The sequence below is a fragment of the Eurytemora carolleeae genome, unplaced genomic scaffold, assembly GCF_000591075.1.
Source record: "Eurytemora carolleeae unplaced genomic scaffold, Eaff_2.0 scaffold530, whole genome shotgun sequence".
NCBI classification, from domain to species: Eukaryota; Metazoa; Arthropoda; class Copepoda; order Calanoida; family Temoridae; genus Eurytemora; species Eurytemora carolleeae.
The window spans coordinates 30,838-54,278 of record NW_019397460.1 but is presented as its reverse complement, the minus strand read 5'-3'; the positions used below and the strand labels follow the sequence as shown (position 1 = coordinate 54,278).

At 32.4% G+C, this 23,441-nt stretch overlaps 1 protein-coding gene across 1 annotated transcript; it reads right to left on the bottom strand.

Moving 5' to 3' along the window:
- Positions 1 to 5,113: 5,113 nt before the first annotated feature.
- LOC111714415 (b(0,+)-type amino acid transporter 1) lies at positions 5,114 to 17,426 on the bottom strand. Its single transcript, XM_023489518.1, has 16 exons — positions 17,382 to 17,426; positions 16,487 to 16,630; positions 15,684 to 15,756; positions 15,516 to 15,623; positions 15,018 to 15,114; positions 14,374 to 14,470; positions 13,952 to 14,082; positions 13,238 to 13,311; positions 12,863 to 12,921; positions 12,407 to 12,539; positions 9,653 to 9,778; positions 9,067 to 9,307; positions 8,272 to 8,359; positions 6,889 to 6,966; positions 6,243 to 6,356; positions 5,114 to 5,616 (listed from the first exon to the last, which is right to left on the bottom strand). The coding sequence occupies exons 1-16, from the start codon at positions 17,424 to 17,426 to the stop codon at positions 5,557 to 5,559; spliced, it is 1,668 nt and encodes a 555-aa protein (XP_023345286.1). The 3' UTR covers positions 5,114 to 5,556.
- Positions 17,427 to 23,441: the final 6,015 nt, after the last annotated feature.

The following is a 23,441-nucleotide window of genomic DNA, read 5'->3' as shown; positions in this document are numbered from 1 at the left end:
ACAAATGGTTTTCAAGACAGTTTTACAGTCGGTTTTATAGACAATTGTAAAGACGGATTTAAAGATATTTTTACAGACGGTTTTATAACGGGTTTAAAGATAGTTTTACAGACGGTTTTATAAACGGTTTAACAGACGGGTTTACAAACGGTTTTACAGGCGAGTTATCAGACAGGTTTTACAGGCGGTTTTACAGATGGTTGTACAGACGGGTTATCAGACGATTTTAAAGACGGTTTTACAGACGGTTTTACAGACGGTTTTACAGGCGGTTTTACAGAAGGTTTTACAGCGAGTTTACAGACAGGTTTTACAGACTATAGACAAACTTTACTAACGGTTATAATACAGAAGATTTACATACTGTTTAAAATGCGAGTTTTACAGACGGTTTTACAAATGGTTTTACAGACAGTTTTACAGACTGGTTTACACTTTACAGACGGTTATTCAGGCAGGTTTTACAGACGGCTCAACACCACTGTACAGTGTAAACAATTGTCCGACAAACAAGGACGGATGACTGTGCACTTCTGTACCGTCTCTCAAATAAGAAAATATATATAACCTATATATACAATCTCCAAAACCTGTTGGTACTTTTATTGGTTTTCCCCTTTAGAATTGTTTAAATATGCCTAGCGATACGTTTTGATGATATTTTTTGTTTTTTAAGTAATTTTTTAGAGGTTTTTTTTCCCTGAAAAGCTCTCTTAACTTGCCATGCTATGAAAATGCTATGTTTTCCAATATTTTGTTTCAAGTAGCAATGTTTCCAAAAGTCGACTAACCCCATATTGTAAATAGATCAAAACCATTTTTTGCGCAATTTTAGATACTATAGAAATAATATTGAGTTGCGACAAATAACATCCGGCATTCTCATATTTATTGGGAGCAAGGTGGTTTTATGCATATTCTCTGGATCACTTATTAATAAGCATTAATGCGATTATAGTTAATGCAGAAGATTGAGTGGAATCCTAAGATGAAAGTTACATGAAAGCCAAAAGTAAGATAAAAAGAATGATAAAACTGTAATATAAAACCAGGAGAACAGGGGAATATTATTAATAGAATATATACAAACATAGACTGCAGGGTGTCTCAAAATAATTACTAATGTAAGAAATCAGGCAAAGTATCCACAATAGTTTAAAATTTAGTACAGCAAATGGATTCACTTATGTGCAAAAAATCAAGAAATTTTGTTGTTAAGGTTTTTTTTAATATGCGAACACTAATTTGGTAATATACCAGACCTGGAATCTTTGAACGGAAAATGTTCCATACTGCAGAATATATGATGATAAACGGAACCAAGGATATATAGATGATAAACGAACCAAGGATATAAGATGATGAACCAAGGATATAATATGATAAACGAAACAAAGGATATAAGATGATGAACGTAATCAAGGATATAAAATGATAAACAGAACCAAGGATATAAGATGATAAACGAAACCACGGATTTAAGATAATGGACGGAACCAAGGATATAAGATAATGAACAGAACCAAGGATATAAGATAATAAACAGAACCAAGGATAGAAGATGATGAACGGAACCATGCATATAAGATAATGAACGGAATCAAGAATATAAGATAATGAACGAAACCAAGTATATAAGATAATGAACGGAGCCAAGCATATAAGAAAATAAACAGAACCAAGGATAGAAGATGATGAACGGAACCATGCATATAAGATAATGAACGGAACCAAGAATATAAGATAATGAACGAAACCAAGGATATAAGATAATGAACGGAGCTAGGGTTTCCATTCGCAAAACTTTTGCGCAATTTTTGCGGAACGAAACGCAATATTTTTCTTTCTTTGCGCATCAATTTTGCGCGAAAAAACAACAATTTGCGCAATCATTCGCAAAAGTCATTTCGCGCAAAATTGCCCTATTCCGCTTTTGCGAAACTCAAGTTTTGCGCAATTCCGCAACAAGAGTTTTTCGCAAATCCGCAATTCCGCAATTTCGTAAAAATTAAACGGTTGGTGACGGTACGTGTGTGTTTCTTAGAATTCAATTATGGAAAAATCTTGTTTTGGAATGTCTTCCTATTGGTCACTTTTACATAATTGACCAATGACAATTAAGAAGAGTTCAAATCTCACAATTTTCTCGACAATTTTAGTCTTGGACATGCATATTTCCTGAAAGTGGATTCTTCAGGCATTGGTTACTTTCTTGCATTATTTTATATGAGATTAAAAAGATTTCAGAAATTTGATTAAAAAAATTTAAGAATACAATTTATACTCATGATTAAGCAAAGCTTTTAAGGCCGGGCCACTTGAAATTATTTAATAGGATTAAAATATTGCCAAGTTTCACAATAAACGAAACCACGGATATAAGATAATGGACGGAACCAAGGATATAAGATAATGAACGGAGAAAAGAATATAAGATAATAAATAGAACACTGTTAGAAATACCATTTTGTAAATTTTCGATATCATCATATTTCAGGCCAATATAACCAGTATATAGAAGACATTCATTGATATATCGTTTGAAATTTGATGTTTTCTGGTCAGAATGATTTTACTTGAATTAGCCTAAACACTAGTTGATATAGGTAAAATTAGAATCACATCAAGCTTTTAAATGAGAACTGAGAGAAAGCAATGTCAGTATTATTCAAGATACTTTAAATGCATACATTATTGATCTCTGTTAGAATTTACTTGAAGAGAGTCAAATTTTAATTGAAGTAAGCAGAATTCTGGTTAATGCAGAATCCAAGTAGTATTCTGATTGAATTGAGTGCCGGTACGTGTCTGAACGCCGGATCACTGTAATTAACGTAAGCAGGATTATGCTTGCTTCGATTTCTGATGATTGAAGTAAGTAGAATTCAAGTGAATGTAATTAGAATTTAGCGTACAGGCCGTAAATTGATATCAAGCAGAATTATCGTTGATATATTACAACGGATCTTCATGGCTTGGTGCGTGAACTAAATACTGTTGATTGTAAGCGGGTTTTTCTAACAGTGAACCAAGGATAGAAGATGATGAACGGAACTAAGGAAATAAGATGAAGAACGGAACCAAGGATATAAGATGATAAACGGAACCTAGGATATAAGATGATGAATGGAACCAAATATTTAATATGATGAACGGAACCAGGGATATAAGATGAAGAACAGAACCAAGGATATAAGATGATAAACGGAACCTAGGATATAAGATGATGAATAGAATCAAATATATAATATGATGAACGGAACTGAGAACATAAGATGATGAACGGAATCAAGGGAATAAGATGATGAATGGAACCAAATATATAATATGATGAACGGAACCAGGTATATAAGATGATGAACGGAACCAAGGATATAAAATGATAAACGGATCCAAGGATATATCATAATACACGGAACCAAGAATATAAGATGATGAACGGAACCAAAGATATAATAAGGTGAAGGAAACCAAAGTCATAAGATGATAAACGGAACTAAGGATACAAGATAATAAACGGAACCAAGGATAAAAGATGATGAACGGAACCAAGGATATAAGATGATGAACGGAACCAAGGATATAAGATCATGAATGGAACCAAGGATATAAAATAATAAACGGAATCAGGAATATAAGATAATGAAGAACGGAACCTAGATTATAAGATGATAAACAGAACAAAGGATTTAAGACGAAGAACGGAACCAAGGATAGAAGATGATGAACGGAACCAAATATTTAATATGATAAAAGGAACCAAGGATATCAGATGATAAACGGAACCAAGGATATAAGATAACAAACGGAACCTAGAATATAAGATGATAAACAGAATCAAGGATATATTATGATAAACGGAACCAGGAATATAAGATATTAAGAGGAACCAAGGATATAAAATGATGAAGGGAACCAGGAATATAAGATAATGAACGGAACCATCTTATATCCCATAAGAAGATGAACATGGAAACTAAGAATGAAATAAGATGAAAAGATATGAGAATACTTCTAAAAATCTACTTTTCAATTTATTAATTGTAAATAAAGTCTTACTACAGGTTCTTTTCTATATTTTATAGATTTCTTTAATATTTACTATATTAAAATAGTATTACATATATGTAACATAGGTTCAAAATATAAATATTGTTCAGATTATGTTTTAGTAGTATTGGATATCACATTTGGCACACACAAATTAAAGTTTTAAGTAGTGGGTGCCATAGAAAAAAGTTGCAAACTTTATGAAATCTTTAAACTTTGCAGATTTAACAAATAAAATGTGTTCAATAAAAAAAATGTTTAATAATTTTCTGAATCATATAAAATATTCGCCATCCTCCTCTTTTTTTTCTAACGCGTTCAAACTATTACAACTTTCAAAATTTTAAAAAAAGTCTTACAAAATACAGTTTTAATGATTGCTGGAACATGTGGACATGTGGATTGTGCTTTAATTACTTCATAAAAATTGTTCTTTTAAAAATGAAAACTGAAAGCAGCATTTAGGAAAATCGTTGAATTTCATTTAATGTTAAAAAGTCGCGACTTAAAGCATGACGAAAGGAAACTAGGGTTTTAAAACCAAGTTTTTTGATCAATAAATCATAAAATAAAAATAGTTCGTAGAAATTGTTGAGAAAAAATGTTATTTGAGTTTTCAAGAGAGCTAACAAATTCTGTATTCCCATGAAATGTTGTGGAAATTACGATCAATCTGTATTGTAGCTTCTACAATCCACTGTATTTCAAGTGTGCTGCGTAGATTCTACAATCCACTCTATAACAGGTATGCTGTGTAGATTCTACAGTCCACTGTATTACAGGTGTATTGCGTAGATTCTACAATCAATTGTATGATAGGTGTCCTGCGTAGATTCTACAATCCACTGTTTTAAAGGTGTGCTGCGCGTAGACTTTACAGTCCACAGTCTTACAGGTGTCCTGCGTAGATTCCACAGTCAACTGTATTACAGGTGTGCTGCGTAGATTCTTACAATCCATTGTATAACAGGTGTAATGCGTAGATTCTACAATCAATTTTATGATAGGTGTGCTGTGTAGATTCTACAATTAACTGTATTACTTGAGTCCTGCATAGATTCTACAATCCAATACATTAAAGGTGTGCTCCGCGTAGACTTTACAATAAAGTATTACAAATGTCCTGCGTAGATTCTAAAATCAACTGTATTACATGTGTCCTGCATAGATTTTTCAATCCACTGTATTTCATATGTGCTGCGAAGATTCTATAATTCATTGTAGTAAATGTGTGCTGCGTAGAATTTACAATCCACTGTTGGAAAGGTGTGCTACGCATAGACTTTACAATCCACTGTATTACAAGTGTGTTGCGTAGATACTACAACTCATTGTATTACATGTGTGCTGCATAGACTCTACAATCCACTAAATTAAATGTGTGCTACGTAAATTCTACATTTAATTGGAGTACATATGTGTTGCGTAGATTTTACAATCCACTGTATTACATGTGTTCTGCGTAGATACTACAATCCATTGTATTACATGTGCTCTGTGTAGATTTTACAATCCACTGTATTCTTCATCTGCAATTCCACAGGGTGGTGCAATCTGTAGCATCAACTAGAAAAAAACCATTAATTACGAAATATAATTTTAAGAGATAGAAGTCACTAGAAAATATTTGAAGGAAGAGATTAAAGATTATAAGATTAGAGGAATTTAAGCTTAAAAGATATTTTAAGCAATAATAATAAGAGATTAGAATGATTATAAGGTTTAAGATTATTAAGTTAAACTTACTATAAAGATTTATATAAGAATCAAAAGAGTATAAGAAAACTGATTACAAGGTTACGAAAATAAGAAGATTTTTAATAATAATAATATATTTCGACATTTAATTTTATAAAGATTTTTTAGAATTCGGTCTAGAACATCAGTAAGAATTATGATAAAATCAAAATTGGAAAGGGATTGAAAGCAAATACGGGGGGGGGGGCCTTTTCATAATAAAAGACTAAACGATTTTGAGTTTAATTCCACTTTTTTTTCTGGATATCAATGCATGTAAAATCAAAATAATGAAATGGAATGATAATAAGTCGTGGGAAGGTTTAAATGGATTTAATTGGATTATTCTAAAGAGTTACAAGAATTCAGATTAGAAATGCTCCACGATGAAAGCTTGCGTTAAGAATGATCATCAGACTTTGCACTTTTGCAAATTATTTCAGATATGTTATTACCTGTAAAAATGTTGTTAGTTTATCCATAAAAGTAAAGACGTATCCAAAATGAACAAAAGGTAGATAAAGAACAGCTCCAAGTACCATAAACATTATGGAGTACATGTACTCAATCTAGAATATAGCGTTTAAACAGTACTACATGTACTCAATCCATACTATAGGGTTTTAATAGTACAGCATCTACAATGTACATATATGTACTTGATCTAGGAAGAGTTTGAATGATATATGCATAAGCATCTAGAATCTAATGCAACAACAAAAATAAAAACGATGAATTAAATTAAATCGTTTGATAAATCATTGCTTTTGACAGGGGAAACAATTGTACACTGTACAATGTAAATTGTACATTGTACGATGTAAAAATTGCAAACTAAAGAGAATACATTTTTTAATTATAAAAAAACATCTCAAAGTCAAAGCCCCTTGAAAGTGAAAACCCTTGAATGCTTAAAAATAATTTACAATGAAGATGTCTAGACAGCAAGTACAAAATCTTTAAATTTGAGACCGTCCCAGGATCGCTGGGTCTTTGCCATAGATCCAAAAGTCCAGGACAGGACATTTGGACACTGTTTATGTACTTAATATATAGTACAAGTTACGTACACTGTGCACAAGTACATAAATAATGATCTACCTGAGGATTGTCGATGATCGGAGCAATCACTAAGTATACACTGATTATCAGGACGACGACTGGGATTATTATTGGAACCTGAAAAATATAGTCTTAGTTATGCTTTTAGGAGAGTACAGTGAAAACAAACAAAAAAACTCTGGAAAGTTAAGACGGTGCCATGACAAACTCCGGAAAGACAAACTCCTGACGAGACAAACTCCTGAAAGTACAAACTCCTGAAAGACAAACTCCTGAAATTATGAAATTTTTCTCTGAATGAAATATGATAAAATTCATAATCTTTAGGAGACAAAATCCGCAAATATCCTAGAAAAAATTCTCAAACTTTAGTAATTTGAATATGTTTCAAGCAGCAAAGTATTACAATGATCAGAATAACCAGCAAATTTATTATTATTTATTTTTTATTATTTAGGGTTAGGTTAGGTTAAGACACTTTCTGGGCCGAGCGCTGCGGCTAGAACAGGCTAGGGGGGCCGAGCGCTGCGCCTAGGACATGCTAGGGGGCCGAGCGCTGCGGCCATGGGTTACGTTAGTTAAGACACTTTCTGGGCCGAGCTCTGCGGCTAGGAAAGGCTAGGGGGCCGAGCGCTGCGGCCATGGGTTAGGTTAAGTTATGACACTTTCTGGGCCGAGCGCTGCGGCTAGATTAAATATTAATTGTGAAACATTTTTTAAAATTTGATATTATGGAGTTTGTATTTCAGAAGATTTTATTTTCAGGAGTTTGTCTCGTCAGGAGTTTGTCTCGTCAGGAGTTTGTCTTTCCGGAGTTTGTCATGGCGCCGTGAAGACGACTTTTAGAACCCATTTATGGCTTTAAATGGTCCAATAAACAAAAAAATAAGAAAAAGTTTAATCAGGCCAATTTCACGTTATAAGTTCCTGGTAAAACTGTGGATTTTATAACAAAAGGAATAACACTAAAGTATTGCTTTAATGTCGTCTTTCTATTCCACAGTTTTCAGGTTCTTATTGTACAAAAAGGACTAATCGATATTTTTCCAGGCCTAATGTTGATTTTATTTGATAGAAAGTTTGTTTACATTGAATTGTTACATGTACATTGCACTATTATGTATATTGCACTATTATGCACATTGCACTATTATTATAGTTATGAGAAATAATTGGAACAAAAACAAAAATAATATTTATCAAACAAAAAGGAGCGATCAAAATAATAAAAAAATTTTAAAATAAGAATTGCTCTGTTTTGTCGAACATATTTTTCAATAAAGATAGACCAAGAATCCATCTTTGTTTACACAATAAGCGTACTGCCATTCATGGGATGAATATAAACAAAACTAAGCAACACTGAGTTGGTTTTCATTTTCCTCAGAAATTTCACTATGTATTTTCCTTAATATTGTTTACCTTATAAGGTCTGGCTAGTTTAGGACATTTATACCGAAGAACAAGCAGAGCAAGCATTGCCATACCGTAGAATATCCACACGGTAAAACTGAGAACAAAATGGTTTGATTATTATTAAAAAAAATTTACAATGAAGGATATCATCAGCTCTCATATTTATAGTATCTTTATGTCAAAATACTCTAGAGAAAATCGTATGTTTGATAAGTTTTCACAAGCAAAATTTTCATTCCTGAAATGGTTTACATACGGTAGTAGGCGATTATTTCAACATAATAAAGACGACTTTCGATTTCAATTTTGATTTATATCAAGCTTTTAAACAGCATTGATACACAAAAAATGAAAACAAAGAGAAAATTTAAATTAAAAAATCTTCTCTTTTATTAATTGAATACTTGCAATTCGAAAAAGCTTGTTACAATAAAAACTTAAATAAAAAGTCGTCTTCATTACATTGATATAATTGCCTACCAACGTATGTAAAGTATCATTTGGGATACTATACATTTATGAAGTTTCCCCTTGGAAAATTTATCTATGGGAAAATTATACATTCTGGAAATTGCCCCTAGGAAAATGATACATTTGGAGAATTGCCACTTCGCACTAAGAAAATTCTACATTTGTGAAGTTGTCATCTTAGAAAATTCTACATTTGTGAAGTTGCCATCTTTGAAAATTCTACATTTGTGAAGTTGCCATCTTAGAAAATTCTACATTTGTGAAGTTGCCATCTTAGAAAATTTTTCATTTGAAAAACGGTTTCCGGAAAGACAAAACCTCTGAACAGACCTGAAGAAGTCAATCAGCCCTTCAATATCCCCGGACAGTACCATAGCTAGAGCAACTACAGCGTGGAACAGTAGAGCAGGAGCAGGGGTCAGCTTCTTGATGTGAACAAAGGACAATACGTCGACAAGATGACCCTCTCGGCTCGCTACATAGCAGAGTCGACCAGCAGCGAAGATTGTTCCATTAGCGGAGCCAAAAGTAGAGATGGCAACGGAGAGAGGCATTAACCAAGCCATAGGTCCTGATACATGGACATTAGATTTTATTGTGTCATTAATTTTTTCCCCTATTATAAGATTTTCTGAAAACTTTTTCAGTTTTATAATTTTATTTACATTTATATCAAGGTTGAAAATGAAGGGTGCATTGTGCACGCAGTTTATGTATCTAGAATGTGATATTTTGGACTGAGAGAAGAAGATATCCATTTTTTCAATTGTAAAATGAGATCATTGGTAAAGCTATTTTAATTTTACATTGTTTTACATACGCAGGGTTATTTTCAATTTTTAGGCTCTATTGGGTCCAAAATTTCAGCTTCTGCAACAATACACACATTGCAATTTTTCATCTTCTCGGTTCTTACCTAGAATCCTGTTCCCGAAGGTGACTGCCACTGCGTCACTGGCCAGCATCTCCGAAGGGGACATCACGGTCAGATAGGAGATGTTCACGAACACATAGCAGATAGTTACCAGGGGGATAGCGATACCTATACAAAATATGGTAAAATTCCTGGTATTCAGGTTAGTTTATTTTCCAAAAGGAATAACTTTAATCCTTTGGACAACAAAATGTATGGATGTAAGGATCAATGAATATCTGCAGATCGATAAATATCTCCAGGATCAATGAATATCAGCAGGATCAATGAATATATGCAGAATCTATGAATCTATGCAGGATCATGAATACTTGCAGGACCGATTAATATCTGCAGGATCGATAAATATATCCAGAATCAATGAATATCAGCAGGATCAATGAATATATATGCAGGATCAATGAATATCTGCAGGATCAATGAATATATACAGGATCCATGAATCTATGCAGGATCATGAATATTTGCAGGATCGATGAATATCTTCAGGATCGATAAATATATCCAGAATCAATGAATATCAGCAGGATCAATGAATATCAGCAGGATCATGAATATCTGCAGGATCGATGAATATCTGCATGATCAATGAATATCTGCAGGATTGATAAATATCTGCAGGATCAATGAATATCTGCAGGATCGATGAATATCTGCAGGATCGATAAATATATCCAGAATAAATGAATATCAGCAGGATCAATGAATATATATGCAGGATCAATGAATATCTGCTGGATCAATGAATATATGCAGGATCTTTGAATCTATGCAGGATCATGAATATTTGCAGGATCGATGAATATCTTCAGGATCGATAAATATATCCAGAATCAATGAATATCAGCAGGATCAATGAATATCAGCAGGATCATGAATATCTGCAGGATCGATGAATATCTGCATGATCAATGAATATCTGCAGGATTGATAAATATCTGCACGATCAATGAATATCAGCAGGATCAATGAATATCTGCAGGATCGATGAATATCTGCAGGATCATGAATATATGCAGGATCGATGAATATCTGCAGGATCATGAATATCTGCAGGATCATGAATATCTGTAGGTTCAATGAATATCTGCAGGATCGATGAATATCTCCAGGATCGATGAATGTCTGCAGGATCGATAAATATCTCCAGGATCAATGAATATCAGCAGGATCAATGAATATCAGCAGGATCGATGAATATCTGCAGGATCGATGAATATCTGCAGGATCATGAATATCTGCAGGATCATGAATATCAGCATGATCAATGAATATCAACAGGATCGATGAATATCAGCAAGATCAATGAATATCTGCAGGATCAATGAATATCTGCAGGATCCATGAATTTATGCAGGATCATGAATATCTCCAGGATCAATGAATATCTGCAGGATCGATGAATATCTGCAGGATCGATGAATATCTGCAGGATCGATGAATATCTGCAGGATCATAAATATCTGCAGGATTAGAATATCAGCAGGATCAATGAATAAAAAGAAAGCCATGAATGCAGGGATGAACAATGTAAATGTGATTATCCCGAAAACGGAAATTAAGTTGCACAATCTCTAACATTTGTTTTCGGATAAATGACTTTTGTTCTCATCTTGAAATATTTAAAATCAGAATATCTTTTTTCGAATTATTAAGAATTAATAAAGGTCTTGATGGTACTGTTGTGAATCTGGTATGCTTCTCATTTAAGAGATACAACTTCAAATCACGGCGAAAGTCTCTTTAAAATGTAAATAAAGAGATTTTTTCTGATTAAATATTATTTCAAGTGAACCAGCAACTTCTAAAAATGAATTTAAACAGTTTTAAATGTCAATTCTTTGCATTTTTTGAAGTTTAATTCTATAAAAAGGCTTTATTTGGATTTTAAGCAATGTATTATTGTTGAAGAAATATTTTCTGTTTTCTATTATTAAATTATGACAAAAACAGTTGAGACAGTATAATACTGTATTTTGGTTCTTAATTCCAGGATCAAAGAGAACTAATTCTTGCCCAATCAAGATAATATTAAGATTTGTAAAAAATGTAGAATAATATTTGTTCTTTCTCTCTAGTTTATTGTTTTTAAAAATCATACATGTGAATAAAGGTTGACGACTAAATGTCTCAAAAAAAATCAAATATCGAAGACGACTTTCAAATCGTCTTTCTGCTCTAATGTTTCGTGGAACACCCTGTATGATGATATTTTTTCTAAGCTCCTTTCCCAAGCAATAAAGTACGGAACCTTTATAATCCAACCCTGTTTTTAAGCACTAACTTGTTTCTTCAATTTACAACTGTCAAACCCTTTCTAAACGGATCAATATTTCCATTCGGTTTATGAAAGAGTTTTTGCCACTAAACTTAAATCTTCTAATCCCGATATCTTTGCAATCTGATGGTGTAAACCTATGATATTTCCAAATTAGAATATTTGATATAACAGAATTTAAAGTTTGAAATATCCTACGTTCGATTACGATCATCTTGTTGCATAAATTAAAAAACTTAATTTCTAAAATTGATCATTTCTAGAATTTATTGGTTTTTTGTTGTTGATCTCGAGTTTAATGTAGCTTAGTGATATCTCAACCAAAAGTTTTAACATCAAATATTTCAGTCAAAAAGGTAAACTAACACTTTAAAACGGTAGGAAACTTAAATACTTTGGATAATCACTAATTTCTAAGGGGTTAATTAACTCCCCCCCCCCCCCGGCCCAGACCCTACCTATGGACAAGGGTAGGTTAACACTAGGGTTAACTATCTCCTCTGTAACATAGTTTAGATTATTCCAACCATCGTATGCCCAGAGTCCAGAATAGAAAGCAGTCGCAATATGACCAACATTTGTCGTGGTTCCCTGAAACAAGGTAATATGTTAAAGAGACTATCCACGTTATTTCAAGTGAACATAATTTAAAGAGATGTATGCAGAAAAGTTTAAAGGGTACCGTTGTAAATCAAGTAAGTAGCTTTATACATGAAGGGACACTTTAAAATTTTGTCAAGAGCCTCTTTACTGAAATGTTAAACAGTGTACCTTCATCAGATGGTTAGAGCTCAGAGATATTTAACAATTTCAACTATTTGTGAAAAATCTTAATCATTATTGTTTTTAATTTTTCTGACATTTTACCAAAACTTTAATGGAATTTTTTAATGGATTAAAAAAAGTTTTTTAACCTCGAACCCTGTTGCAACATGTTCATAACTTCCCTCAGCTATTTTCCACATCCCACCACCTGATAACGGGGAAATAACTAATATTATTTTTATGTGGGTTAAAGATTCAGGGAGAACCAAAAAAACTGTGGTATAGGAAGACGACTGTAAGGATCCATTTAGTAACCACATCAAAGACACTTAATTATTTCTTAAATGTCTTCTTCCTATCCCACTGTTTTCTGGTTCTCACTGTATACAAAAATTTAAATTTTATATCTTTATCTAGTCTTCATATATTACAACAAAACAAACTAAACTAAGGTTTCGAAAAATAGAGTCATTTTCACGCAAACATATACCTTTTAAAATCTTTTATTTGCATCAGTATTTTACCTATTATAATTGCAACAGCAATAAGTTTGCAACTGCAGAACACATTCTGCACAGATGTTGCCAGGGACACAGACCTGATAAACGCGAAATAAATAATTAAATATTTACAAATTGTCAAATATGACAACTACTTCTATTCTGCTACAGCATATTTGATACTACTACTCTACTCGCTAATTCTAATACTGTTACTGGACTGCTAAAGTATATTTTGATATTGCTTCTACTGCTCTAGCCGCTAATTCTAATACAGTTACTGTGACTGGACTGCGATATTAAAGTCTTTAATGTTGCTAATGATACAAGTACAGGGATTGCTGCAGGTGTCGTACAAAAGGGTGGGGAGGCTATGGGGGATTAGCCCCTCCCTGGAAACTATGGTTTGAAGATGACATTCAGCCCTATACAGGGTTATACGACCCCCCCCCCCCTGGAATGTCAAAAAGGTCACTATTATAACTGCAGTTAAAAAATACAATTAGAGCTGTAGTGAAAGCTTCCGCTTTCTGAACTACTACTGCCACTAATACTACAACTACAACTATACTAGCATTGCTTGAAGCTGCAGCTATCTGAACTACTACTACTACTTCTACTCCTATAACTATACCAGTAGTTGATGAATGTACTACAGCTACAGTTGAAGCTCCAGCTATCTGAACTACTACTACTACTACTACTGCTAGCTACTACTATATACTACTACAACTATACCAGCAGTTGATGAATGTAACTACAGCTACAGTTGAAGCTCCAGCTATCTGAACTATAAAAGGATCAGGATCACATTCGCTTGTGAATGCTTCAACCGCGTACTCTGCGAAGGACATGCAGATGATGGCCAGCTGAAACATTACATTTATAAACTAGATTCAATTGGGATCAACGATTAGGGATCAGGGATTAGGAATCAGAGATGAGGGATCAGAGACCAGGGATCAGGGACCAATGATCAGGGACAGGAATATCAATTTAATTTTTAGAGTACTATATTAACTCTTCACAACAGCAACATAGAAATATTTGTTCAGATAAACGTGAATCTTTTAACAAACTGACATTTCGTAGTATTATTTTTACTTGCCAAAATTGAGAAAAGATGAACACTAGACTTAGAATTAAAAAAACTGTTTAACCTGTGAAGGTTTGATTATCATAGTAGAGACCCAGCTAAACATATATGCAGAGAAGGGTCCAAAAGCTTGCATAAAATATCCATACTCAGCTCCAGAACTTAAACATGTTAAAATCATTTAAAATGTAGAATATAGAATGATTTATCTTGTGTACAACGAGTAGCAGAAATTTTTGGATAATAAACATATATGACTTAATGTATCATAGGTTTTCTAGGATAGTGACCGAAATCATGAAAAATTTCTTTAGCCATGCAACGTTTGTGATATTTGAACAAGAATAGAAAAATCTTAAAGCTTTCTTTAATTTATTTTAATTAGATTAAAATGACGCACAAACAAAAATCTAGAAATAGATTTACTAATAAATTAACAATAAGGTATTTTCTATAAAATTCATATAGTTTTCTCTTATATTGGAAGAAATTATAGTTCCTATTAAAGAGACCCTAGCTTAACTTAAAGAGTCACATGCCCGATTTCCAACAATACCACAGTTCCTTATCATCATAGTTCCTGGTTACCTAGTAATCATAGTTCCTGGTTACCTAGTAATCATAGTTCCTGGTTACCTAGTAATCATAGTTCCTAGTTACCTAGTAATCATAGTTCCTGGTTACCTAGTAATCATAGTTCCTGGTTACCTAGTAATCATAGTTCCTAGTTCAGCGTATGATAAAGCTCCCAGCATAGAAACAACTCCACATGCTGTCCAAACACACAATGACATCCCAACAGATCCTGAAAAAAAAGTTTAAAAATCCATTTTAGTCCTTGAGTAAACAGGCATGGAAACTCTCGAGTTTTTTTCTCAATTTTCTAGCATTGTTTAAATCCTTACAGCTAAAGCAAACAATTCTGAATGATAAAACTTAAACTGCATTTAATTTAAAGAGACTGTCCGCCTATTTGAGCATAAATGCACTAAACAATTATACCCAATCTCTAGAAATTGGCCGCAGATGTCGTCATAGTTCAAAACAAACATTCAAAGCAAAAACTGGGAATCCATCAACCAGGGAATATACTTGAGCGGAACGATACGACGCTCAGTTTTATTTCTCAGTCCAAAAAAATGTATAATTTGAGTTTGTAATTAATGAACAGTTTTCAAGTACATAATAATTTTTGAATCTCTCTACCTGTTCTCTCTAGTAGACCAGTTGGGGACACAAATATACCAGATCCTATCATAGTTCCAACTATCAGCGAGATTCCAGAGAATAAACCAACATTTCGCTTCAGGTTTACTAGATAATAATATTAATAATAATCATAAAAAAATGATTTAACCATGATAATAATGCTACCTTGTGCCTGCTCTGTTTCACTGCTAATTGCATCTGAGTTTTCATCCTTCTGTACTGTACTGTCATCTGACTCCTGAACAAGAAGAAATTAAGTTTTAACTTTTTTCAATCTGAAATATTTCTAAAATTTTTAATGGTTTTTATTGTTTCACAATAAAACTTTTATTATTTTAAATTTATTAGATATATTTTCAAATCAACTTGTAGAAACATTTTTAATATCAACCTGTAGAAATGTTTTTAATATCAACCTGTAGATATATTTTTGATATTAACCTGTAAACATATTTTTGAAATAAACCTTTAGATATATTCTTAATATCAACCTGTTGATAATTGATATATTTTCAATATCTACCTGTAGATATATTTTTAATATTAACCTGTAAATATATTTTTAATATTAACCTGTAAATATATTTTTAATATCAACCTGTAGATATATTTTTGAAATCAACCTTTAGATATATTTTTGAAATCAACCTGTAGATATATCTTTAATATCAACCTGTAGATATATTTTTAATATTAACCTGTAAATATATTTTAGATATCAACCTGTAGATAAAAGATATATTTTCATATAAACCTGTAGATATATTTTCAATATCAACCTGTAAATATATCTTTAATATCAACCATAGATATATTTTTAATATCAACCTGTAAATATATTTTTAATATCAACCTGTAAATATATTTTAATTTCAACCTCCTGTATATATATTTTAAATATCAACCTAAAATATATTTTAAAGAAAACTGCCCCCCCCCCTTCCCACCCCCTGCTGACAAGCACTCACCAAATATTGATCGGAGTCCCTTTTCTCCTCTTTGGTCTCTATGCTCCTGGATTTGACCTCCGGTAACCTTGGTTTGATCTCGGTGACCTCGATAGGATCGCCAGCTGCCACATAGTCCTCCCCGTTCCATGCTAAAGGTCGCCGCTAAAAAATATTATCTTTAATTCTCAATATATTTTTGTCAATATTTGTCTTGTCTGTCTGTTTAGGGTTTGTTTGGTAATCTATATTATAAAGCTCTTCGCTCATATATATATAATGTTAGTTATAGCTGGCCAAACGGCTGGACCAAATTGGCTAAATATTTTAGAGGAACCGCATGGGTAACCTTCTGGCTAAAAAAATACGAAAGATTTTTTTTAAATCATTTATTTTATAATCCTTTTTTAATTCGAATTTTTTTATTTAACGGGCAACGCCGGGCCCTTCAGCTAGTATGTTATTAATATGGCTGAACAGTATGTGTGTCAAACCTGACTGATAGGTAGTATTAGTCTCTTTATGTTTTGGCCGGGAGTCGGAATCGCGTTCAAAACATGATTTATTTAGCTAAATAAACAAACCAGAAATTGGAACTCTAATGTAAACTGAAATATTTTGTCCGTAAAAATATAATTGTTTCATGTTATTGTGTTTCAATATATCATTAGACTTGAAAAAGGTTGTTCAATAAATTTTACGACAAAAACAAAAAAGTGAAATAAAAATCGTCTTCGTTTTTAAATATAGAGACGTATCTGAGGATTTTAAATTTGTGACTGTTAATGTTATAACTCTGTAAACGCACCCTTAACATACTCAAACACCAGCATCGTATCTAATTAAAGGATTTAGACGACTTTCATTTCTCTTTTCAGATTATCATTGTATGTATATTATAATCCTAGAACAATACCTGAAGTAATGTTGCATTTGGTTCTAATATTGCTGCATTATCCATCTAAAAATATTTAACGAATACGTATTTGTTGTAATTTGTATTTTGCCTTGACACAAAATTTTAGTACAGAAAGCCTTAACTTTCGAACATACTACGTGTTTTAAATATCAAACCGAATAACGGTTCATTAACATCCAATCAAACCATTAGTGAGTTTATTCCATTACAGACTTGACATGCTAACATTAAAGATTGCAAACGATCTCATGGAAAAATCGATGAGAGTTTAGCCAATCGCTTCTTTCAAAACTGATGCTGAAAACAAGTGCTTTTCATTTCTTAAATGCATGCTTGTAGTAAACACCTACTCCATAACAAATTTTCAAAAGTATATATCTAGGTACAATCCGTCCGCTATCAAACTCAACCAGAACTGAATCCCAGGCTTTTAATGCCACACAGGGACGCAAGTGTAGCTATCAAAATCCAGCTACTAATCCAGTGCTCTTAATGCCAAACAGGGACACAAGCCTAGCTATACAAGCTATGTATATCGATCCCAAATGATGGGGTCTATCCAGTGCTCTAAATGCCACACAAAACACAAGCTTAGCTATACAACAAGCTATCTATAGATCCCAAATGATGGGGACAATCCTACCTGTTTATAAAAACAGGGGTTCAGTCTAGCTATCAACAAGCTAGATATCAATCTCAGATTAACGGGAACGATCCTACCGGTTTTAAAAAACCAGGGTTTCAGGTTTACTCTATCGAAGTAAACAGTACGGAGTTACTCTATAAAGTAAGGTTTACTTAATATCTCATGTCACAAGTTAACATGAATTGACGTAATTACAATTCTTACGTCGTTATCTATATTTGTTAACCATTAACTTTAAGACCTCCGTGTAATGTCGTCTTCCACTTAAATCCCCTCTCGGAGACACCAACCAAATAATTTCAGCACCCATTTTCTTTGTTCTCCAGACGGAGCCTAAACACTTTCGTTTATTGTGAACCCCATAAAAGTTAAACAAGAATGTTTCCATATGAAGAATTACTGAATTTCGTTAAATATTCAACTGTCATTTATTTCAGAAGTTTAAAAACGTATTTCAATACTGATCAACAATAAGTTAACCCTTTATCATTCGCAAATAAATCGTAAGATTTTTTTCTATTATTAACATTTATTATAACATTGTACAAGTAACCATGACCTATAATTTATGTTATTTTTAGGAAATAAAGCTTTTGTTATCGATTTCCTTGAGACGGGGTTACTCTGTTGTGTGTGTATTTGCAGCTAACCGGGGAAAGATTCGTCTGGGGAGAATATATACCCCCCTCTGGAATCCCGACGGGCCTATTGTTCAACTTTATCTGGTGTGTTTGCTGTTATCCGTCAACAATATTACATGATTAAGACAACCATATTACGTATTTACCGCACAGTTAAAGTTTAATGTATGTATTTACAAGATTAGCGAGAATAGAATAACGCAGTTAAGCTATCTCCACACATGTTTATAGTGTAATTTAAATATATCCCATGATTTAATCTAATCATGCTACGTATTCATTTAAAACGCATTTTCAGTGAATATTGTCATTAAGTATAAGTATAAGTCTACAATCTAAATTGTTAATAATGTACAACGTACTGCAGTTTTTACAGAATATCATGTTACACGATATTTGATACATGTCTAGGGCTACAAAAAAGTAAAAGTGAGGTAATGACTACTGATCTCAAATCAATGGCCAATGCATTGCGACACTTAGAAGTCGACCAATTATTGATAATTGACGCAACTGTTAATGGTAGTCTGGATATCTAATTTGTGCTTAGTGTTTCCCGTGTCCCTCCCTTTATTTAATTAAAAAAAATGGCGAAAAATATTTTATATTGCAAAAAGGAATATCCTGGTGTTTAATTAGCATTGAACGTGTATTCGGGTTGAACGAATATTCTCTAATTAGATTTAACTAGATTGCTATTGTTAAAAGATAAAAAAGATTACAATTCAGGAAGTTTGAATTATATCACATTGTTCTTTAAAAATGAAGATTAACAAATGATTTTAAGCGTAAAATATCCCAAAAAAAACTTTAGTTAAATGTCTCCGACTTGAAGTTTGTATTGAATGATGTTTTAACGCCTAAACTACCATGACACGATGACACACACAAATAGATCTGAGAACTAACAAAACAAATATTCTATAAAACGCTTTAAGCTCAAAGCTTCCATTTTATTTCAAAAATTTAACAGGGAAAAGAAGGTTTTGTCCATGAATTGTCTTATCTATAAAATGTGCTGTATAGAAATGTCCTTTGTCTGACATGCACAATCTCTAAAATGTACAATCTATGAAATATACATTCTATGAAGTGTAAATTCTATGAAATGTACAATCTGCGATATTAGTAATGAACAGGATAGATAATAGCAGGAACAAGATAGATAACAGTAAGGAACAGGATAGTAAGGAACAGGGTAGGTAATAGTAAGGAACAGGGTAGGTAATAGTAAGGAACAGAGTAGATAATAGTAAGGAACAGGGTAGATAATAGTAAAGAACAGGAAAGATACTAGTAGGAACAAGGGGGAACATGTTAGAAACAGTGTAGAAAGGTTAGATAATAAGAGTATATGTAGATAATAGAAAGGTTAGATAATAAGAGTATATGTAGATAGTAGAAAGGAATTATATAGATACTATGAAATGAAGGTTATTTACAATACTACTTTATGTTGATCTATTTATATCAGTCATTTCTGAAAACAACTTCCTGTTATATACCAACATCACGTTCCTTCAAATCTCTTTTATATATCAACTCCCCCACCCCCCACCTTCCCTCTATTTCCCCCCCTCTTCCTTGTTCTTTGGTCTTTCCGGTTTATAAGCGTTAAAATCGACACAATTTGTTCTAACGATATTACGTGATGACATGAGGTGGATTTATTTAAAGGACAAAAATATATAATTAATAATATTCTTTGTTTCTTTATTTTTTCTCGTGTGGGAGGTGGGATCGTGGGAGCCTCAGTTAATTTAGTGTACAATTAAATATTTTCAAAATAAAATAAAATTATATAATAAAAAATACAGAAATGCAATTACCACACGAAGTAAGGGAAATGATTACTCGTCTCAAACTCTAAATATCAAACATTTTAACGATTTGGTTGCAAAAATAGCGAATTAGACAATTAGGGTAGCAAGTAATCATTTTGCCTATTCAAGTATGCGAATTTCGCAAAGAATGTATAACAAGCAACTTGTTTTCAGCGAAGTAAGTAAAACGATCTTAAATAAATAGCAAAACGAGACTTTTTCTAAAAATACACAATGCCATGAAGAATGCGTAATATAGGGAAGGCTCTATATTGTCATCATGTTCCATTATCTTTTCATATATCATCCCAGTTTTATGCAAACCTATTTAGGCACCATTGAGTTCAAGGACGTGTTCAGTTGATTTTTTTTTATTAGAACGCAAAAACCGAATATTAACTAATTCTCAAGTTGAAGGTTTAGAAAGTCTACTGTCTACTGAACTAAACTAAACTAGGAAAGTAAGGTTGGAAAGCTTGAGAAAGCTAAATATACAGAGAGAGATGGAGAGAGAGAAGCAAGGATAAAACTATTATTTAAAATTTTACTTCTTCGTCGCCATGGTGCTAATTGAGAAATTTAACTTAAGGGGGTTGGAAGGTTTTATTTCATTTTATTTATTGGAAAAGTTTATCGAGAGTAAGAGGTTCAGGGTCGTAACTGCCCCCCCCCCCCCTCCCTCTTTTCTTAACAAACGGAGGTGGGCTGTTTAATGTAGAAAATATTGGAAATTTTGTGATTAAAACAAACCTAATTTTTATCTGATTAATTTAATTCTAATTTAATTATATGCAGATCATTGTTTATCGCCTAATTTGAATTTGAATATAAATGTGAATATAAATCATCGTCATTTGTTAGAGGAATCGTTTATATAAATAAATAATAAAAGGCAAAAAGAAGGTTTGATGGGGGGATGAATGAGATGGTGACATGGATTTGGGTTGGGTTAAAAGAGATATCGTTTTCAAGACAAAAAGAAACTATAAACTTTGATAACAGTGACACATACGTTCCTTACTTTTGATACTTGCAGTTTAAGAGAATTAATAATTTAAAGTTCAAAGCTTGCAAAAGCAGTTCACTCTTATTGTACTTAACAAAATATTTACAAAATTTTGTTTTCAATGCATGCATTGTTGAGTCAGTGTTCATGGATTATTTACAAACAAAAAGTACAAAGAACTTTTTACATTGTCCAAAAACTCAAATTCTCTTTCTTGCATTTATTACAAATAGAATATTTAAATAATGTGATGTGATCAGAGATGAAATTAAAGATTTTCTTAATTTTGAACATCTTTAGATGAAAGTAATTAAACATTTGCATTTAACTAGATCTCATTATCGAAACTTAATATCTTTGCAACCTGACGTTGAATTACTTTGATATTACAAACTATGAATTTTGCTACATCAAACAGTCCAAGTTTTTAATACCATTAACTAGAGGAGGGGGGGGGGGGGGGCGGGGGGTGCTGTATAAAAATTAAGATTTAAAAATTTGAAAATTATTTATTAAGCATCTACAAATCGATATATATAAAGTGTTGTAATCTCTTTTTGTCTGTCTGTTTGTTTGTCCAATTACAACTCAGGAACTCCTGAACTGATTTGCCTCAAATTTTGATTGTGGATCCACGGGAACGCTTTTAGCGTAATTTCGAGATACTAAATTGAGTGGGTCGACTTTTAAAGCGAACATTAAGTTTCCCGGTAAAATCGACCAAGTGCGGGTAAACGGCAAGAGTAACTATAAGTAATCTGGGCAGTACCGGGTTGATCTGAAAACTCCGTAAATATCTTGATACTCTGAGGATCCAAGGAAAGAACTGGAACGTATTTGAATAAAGAATTGCAAGGGTAGCATGAGTTGAAACTTTTTACAATCCTAAATTTACCGCTATTCAATAAGGGACGCGGGGGGGGGGAGTGCAATAGAACCCCTGAAGTAGAAAAGGTGACACAGAAGTGAATATTAATAAAAGTAATTGGATAAGTTAAATGAGGAGAAAATCCGTGGAAAAAGTTTAAAAATAAAGTGATACCAGAAGAGAAACGAAAACGAAGAGAAAAATATTAGCTATACAATTTTTGTATATACAATTATAATATCAAAAATATCGGCATTATCTTTACAATTGTAATTTCAAAAATACTTTCATTATCCACACAATTTTAATTTCAGAAATACACTCATTTTCAATACAATTGTAATATTAGAAAGACACTCATTTTCTATACAATTGTAACGTTAGAAATACACTCACTTTCAATACAATTGTAATATTAGAAAAACACTTATGGTCTATACAATTGTAATATTAGAAATACACTCATTATCAATGCTTGTAATATTAGAAATACATTCATTATTAATACAATTATAATATTAGAAATACGTTCATTGTCTATAAAATTGTAATATTATAAATACACTTATTGTCTATACAATTGTAATATTAGAAATACACTCATTGTCGAAACAATTATAATATTAGAAATACACTCATTTTCTGTACAATTGTAATATTAAAAATACACTCATTGTCTAAACAATCATAATATTAGAAAAACACACAGTGTTTACTGTCCTTCATTTGAATTTAAGGTATCCAAATCATCAAAAATTACATTCATATTGCTAACAATATCAATTTTTTGCATGATTTCAATGATAAAAAGTAATTTAAGAAGAAAGCATTCAATGTCTTCACAATTGTATTATTAGAAATACAATTTTGTATAAGCTCAGGATCTATACTTTTGAAATCAATAATACACTCTGTTTGTTCTGTTCTGTCTGTAATTGTAATTTGTAATTTTAGCATTGTTTGTTTTACATCTTGACACAGTTGGCTTGTTTAGACCTCATCAAATGATCCTTCCTTCCTGTCAATATGATTACCCCTCCCTAACCCCCCCCCCCCCCCCCTCTTCTCCAGAA